At 36.4% G+C, this 6,088-nt stretch overlaps 1 protein-coding gene across 1 annotated transcript in view; it reads left to right on the top strand.

Moving 5' to 3' along the window:
* The first annotated feature begins 1,676 nt into the window (after positions 1 to 1,676).
* The window catches only part of LOC136843064 (uncharacterized), a 40,778-nt gene continuing 36,366 nt past the window's right edge, over positions 1,677 to 6,088 (top strand). The window contains exon 1 of the mRNA XM_067111041.1: positions 1,677 to 1,938. Coding sequence (XP_066967142.1) covers positions 1,677 to 1,938 — 262 coding nt within the window. The remainder of the gene's footprint in view (positions 1,939 to 6,088) is intronic.

Consider the following 6,088-nt stretch of genomic DNA (forward strand, 5'->3'; position numbering starts at 1 on the left):
TGAAATTGACAGTAAAAGGTTTGAAAGGTGTAACAGGATGAAAACCTTTGAGCCTCTCAGTTGCACTCTGGATCAGTTGTTAGGAGAGGGTGGAAAGTAAGATGGAAGAAAGAGAATGTGAAACGAGGTACTGGAAAAGAAACGAAAGGGGTTGCAGCTAGGGGCCGAAGGGTTAACCCCCCCTTAAGAGGATCTTGGCTTCTAAAACAATAGATCTTTAAAAATGCTTCAGTTTCCATTCGTATTTTCATATAAGGTTCATATGCTGGCTTTATGTGACACTGCTTATGTTCAACTTGGTGTCAGCCATTTGTACTGTTTTGTTCATGAACAGTAACTAATATGAGTTAATTAAAAAAATATTACAGCTGGTCGTTCAGTAACTAACCGGTGAACAGTCTCTAGGAATTTTGTTTATATAATAATCGAAACTGCATGTCGAATTCTATAGAATTATTAACTGCAACTGGAAAAGGATCTGTACTTGTATGCTGTTGATAAAATACAAGTTCAGTGTTGGGTTTACCTCCTTCTCTCTCTCTCTCTCTCTCTCTCTCTCTCTCTCTCTCTCTCTCTCGTTAGTTTATCGGTAAAATGTATGAAGCAAATTATTTGACTGATAAGTTTTGGTGTTAGAGGATATAATTACACACACACACACACACACACACACACACACACACACACACATATATATATATATATATATATATATATATATATATATATATTGAAATTGGTGATATCAACTTTGTCAATAGCATATGATGGCTGCACATTATTAACTCAAGTTTTTTTGTAAATTCCGAGTGTCTTTGAAACATTTTGTTATGAATTATGGTCCTTCCCTTTTCTCTTATTCAGTCACAACTGATTCCGATGAAAATGGAATATTAAAAAGTAGCTCGAAATAGACTCCGTGAGGATTATAAAAGGAAATATTTATACATATATACATGTGTGTGCGTGTGTGTACGTTTATATATATATATATATATATATATATATATATATATATATATATATATATATATATATATATATATATCTTAAATAGACTCCGTGAGGATTATAAAAGGAAGTACTGTATATATACATATATATATGTGTACGTTTATACATACACACGTACATATGTGTACATATATCGATATCCTTTTAATTTGGACAATGAAAAGGCGCCCCACCAACTCCCATAAAAAAATGAAATGAAACAATACAAAATATTTTCACTGGTCTTCATGACACTGATCTCCCTGGGGGCAAAAGTGGTTTCAATGAATGAAGAGAGAGAGAGAGAGAGAGAGAGAGAGAGAGAGAGAGAGAGAGAGAGAGAGTACGTGGCCCTTGTGAGACGTTTAAACAAGAAAGATGGCAACAAATCTTTTCCCAGACAAAGGACTTTTTTTGGGGGGTCCTGGGGCGGGAAGACTGGAAGTAAAACAAGGCAAAGACGTACCTATCATGTCTCTCTCTCTCTCTCTCTCTCTCTCTCTCTCTCTCTCTCTCTCTCCTTTCATTAAGCCTCCGCCTTCCCCCTTGGGAAACCATCAAATGAAACTATTTTACCAAGAAATACCTTTGCGGTGCGGAAGACATCATTAAGAAAACAAGCTACTCAGTAAATATGGGTGAACGTTTTCTACACCAAATATGGCGACGCTGTTCCCGAAATCATGGAGAATGTCTCTCGCAGAAACATTTCAATGCTTTTCCCAGAAGAAGAAGAAGAAGAAGAAGAAGAAGAAGAAGACGAAAAAGAAGAAGACGAAGAATCTGAACGACGGGAAAAATTGCCCATCCCGCCAACAATGTTCGTAACAGCCATCAGCCGCCACCAGCAAGGAAACCTGATACCGACTTTTGATTGCGTCCTTTTTAAAGACAGAAAGGCTGTTAATGGACCAGGACACTTGATGGATGAGGCTGTCTATCTATGTATCCCCCCCGCCTCTCTCTCTCTCTCTCTCTCTCTCTCTCTCTCTTTGTCTGGTATGTCATATAGTATTTCGTTAACTGACTCTAATACATTTACTATCATAAAAAACATATTTGAACACATTCTTTTATTGATTTTTATTTTTTTTTATGTTTTTGGGAGGAGAGAGTTCGTTATGTCTACAACTAAGGAGAGTAGTCTCATATTTAACTCGGGTAAAAAAATTCTATACAGCTTTAATGTGTAGGCAGGATTTTTGAGTCAAAATGAAAATACTAATTCCATCAATGCCCACGCAAATTAAGGGGGCTTACAAAGATTTCTTACAAAAAAAAAAAAAAATAAATAAAATAAAAATGCGCCACAGTTTCTTCGACACAAGCCAGTTTTCTGCACGTCGTATATGAAAATTTAATCACGGCCGGGTAGTGGCCTGGTCTATATCGTTGCCAGAAGCACGATTGTGGCTAACTTTAACCTTTAATAAAATAAAAACTGCTGAGGCCAGACGGCTGCAATTTAGTATGTTTGATGATTGGAGGGTGGATGATCAACTTACTAATTTTGCAGCCCTCTAGCCTCGGTAGTTTTTCAAGATCTGAGGGTGGACAGAAAAAAGTGCGGACAAGGTAAAGTGCGGACAGACAGACAAAGCCGGAACAATAGTTTTCTTTTACAGAAAAGTAAAAAAGGAGACTTGACAAAAAACGAAAACTCTAAAACAAGAGAGGGGGGGAGGGAGAGAAATAAAGAATGTTTTAGCCCTAAAAATATATAAAAATTGCACCGCTTATTCGTGGGTGCAGTACATTTGAGACCGAGAGAAAAATTACATATAACTTAAGCAGAATATAGAATTTAGACCAAAGGCCCAGCGCTGGGACCTATGAGGTCATTCAGCGCTGAAAGGGAATTTAACAGTAAGAAGTTTGAAGGATGTAACGGGAGGAAAACCTCGCAGTTGCATTTCGAAACAACTTTTAGAGAGGGTGGAAAGTAAGATGAAGAAAGAGCATATGAACGGAGGTACAGTAAAAGGAATGAAAGAGGTTGCAGCTAGGAGCCGAAGAGACGCTGAAAAGACCCTTAAGCAATGCCTACAGTGTAACACGTGAGGTGCACTTTGACGGCACTAACCCCTTACGTTGTAGGATCAGGTATTGTATGTTGCTGCATCGGTAGATTTCTGTCATTATATTTTGGATCAATCTCTGTTTATTGAACCGCTAAGACATATCTGATTATATATACTTTTTCTTTATATGCGGTACTTGACTTTGATATTTCCTCTATGGGATCGAAAAGCCACCACCTACGAACAGGCTGAACCTTGACTGCTGACTAACCTTCAAAGAATTCCGGGAAAAGATCAGTTCAGTTTCATGTTTTCGACGAAACCTATAAGGGTCTTTTATGACTTATGATGATGACCCTTAGGGTAAGTTTCGGGAATCTTGAGCTGTTTCATCGGTTAGCATAGAAAGGTTCAGGAAAAGATCATGAAATGATTTTATGAATCTCTCTCTCTCTCTCTCTCTCTCTCTCTGTTTCTAGTACAAACACACGCATGCACAAACACATACACAGACATATATATATATATATATATATATATATATATATATATATATATATATATATTATATATATATATATATATATATATATATATATATATATATTGTATATATACCACACACACATATATATATACATTTTAGTTAGTTTTGCCACTTGTTTCAGGATATGGAGCCGCAAATAACATTTGGTTATTTTCACATCTCACGAAAAAACAAGAATATGACTGTAAACTAGCAAGGGACTGACTGCTGTGATCTCAAGCAAAGGTCTTATTCATCATTTAGAGGGCGTTCACCCTAACCCTACCTTCCATTAAGGTTCTTCTGCCTGTGCTTGTATTTGCTAGCATCTAATAGCAACCACTTATGAACATAGTGGCAAATTTGAGACTTCTGTTTATAGGAAAAGTACGTTTACTGGCTTGGGATTGAATTACCTCAGTTTTTCACCAAAGTGCCTGTGCTGACTCTTCGAATCAATCACAGTTCGGCAGTGCTAATATAAAGGAGTGGCAATTCCCATCGTCTTGTTTACCCATAGTTTCCTCTTGATATAAGATCGTTTGTTCTTGTTTTTATATTCCAAAAGAGACATTCCGGAAGTTCCATAAATTCTAGAAGCTCCAAATGTCAATGAGATAATGATGAAGGGGAGATGAACACAGAAACACCTTCGCGCCAGTCCCGAGGAAAACAGTTACAATAGTGGACAAGAAAGGTGTTGGAAGCACAAAGAAAATTTGGGAGATGGAATATTGCAGAGGTCATTTTCATTGCAAGGCTGAGGAGGAAATGATAATGATGATGACAATGACGATAATGATGATAATCATTACAATATATACTTTAAGAATTACAATATATATTTTGTGAAAACATGAAAGACTGGTCAATCACTATATCAAGGGTTTCATACGATAAGACCCCCGTAGGGGGGGTAGCGCCGTCAGTGCGCCTCATGGGGTGCACTGTAGGGATTACTAAAGGTTCTTTGAAGCGTCTCTTCGGCCTCTAGCTGCAACCCCTTTCATTCCTTTTACTGTACTTCCATTCATATTATCTTTCTTCCATCTTGCTATTCATCCTCTCCTAACAATTGTTTCATAGTGCAACTGCGAGGTTTTCCTCCTGTTACACCTTTCAAGCCTACCTACTCTCAATTTTCCTTCCAGCGCTGAATGACCTCATAGGTCCAAAAGCTTGGCATTTGGCCTCTATATTCCATTCCATTCCATGAGATAAGGGAAGGATATAAGAACGAAGTACCACAGCCGTAATGAGGAATAATTAAATCAAGTGAAATAATTACAGCGTAAGAAATTCTTTTCATCTCATTACGGAAAGGACGAACAAAGAAGGAGTAAAAACAAAGCCAATAACATTCCTTCCATTCGTGTTCTTTCGTTCTTCTTGGTGTTCATAATCGCGATTCCTTGTAATCCTGGGATCAAACACCAAACGGAGACAATGGCTGCTCTCAGAGCGAAAAATGAAACGCTGAATGGTTGATAATGCGAACAAATATATAATTAGATTGCAAATTAAACGCGAAGGACAATGCCAAGAGTCTGAGAGTTGGGAAACAAAGAGAGGAATGGAGGATATCTTCAGATAACTTTTCGACGCTGAACAAAAGGAAAGCAACTTTTTGCAAATAATGTTTTATTCCTTTCCGATCAAAGACGTGATCGAAGCTGGAAATATCCCGGGTACGAGTTTTGCTTGAGCAATGTGATTAACTTAAAAAAGAAAAAAAATTATATATATATATATATATATATATATATATATATATATATATATATATATATATATATATATATATATATGTAGAATCTACTGGTCACTTTTACCAGACACATATGTAATTCTAATAGTTAAGAGGGCACTGTGGCTATCAGAATTGGACACACACACACACACACACACACACACACACACATTATATATATATAGATATATATATATATATATATATATATATATATATATATATATATATATATATATATATATACACACACACATATATGTATCTCAAGAACTCACAACCCACATACTACAAATATCATGATTTATATTTTTTCCGGAAAATACGGACAATGAAAAAATGACCTAGAGAAGAATGGAAGGCGTAGAAAAAAAAAAAAAAAAACACGCGACAAGATATCAGTGACAAATTTTCGAAAATTAGATTTAATATCTTTATAATAAAAATTAGCTGAAAACCAAAACACAACGAAAACATTGATACTTAACCTACTTTTTATATGCATTCAAGCTATAATTCGATAATAATTCATTCACCGATATCTTCAGAGAGAGAGAATATAGATTCCATATCAGAGTACCTTCGGCCCAAGTTCCTTAATTAGCTAGGTGACGCTACCAGTATCCAAGGACACAAACAGTAAACAAACAAACAGACAAACGCTCACACGCACGCACATACTCACACAGACACGCAAGGAGTTTAATTATAAAGTTTAAGAGAGCTAATTGGTTTTGGGACCAACGTTCGTACACGGAAGAATTTCTGTTTTTCGCCAGCTTCTGACGGAGTCGTTTC

The sequence above is a fragment of the Macrobrachium rosenbergii genome, chromosome 2 (assembly GCF_040412425.1).
Source record: "Macrobrachium rosenbergii isolate ZJJX-2024 chromosome 2, ASM4041242v1, whole genome shotgun sequence".
Lineage (NCBI taxonomy): Eukaryota > Metazoa > Arthropoda > Malacostraca > Decapoda > Palaemonidae > Macrobrachium > Macrobrachium rosenbergii.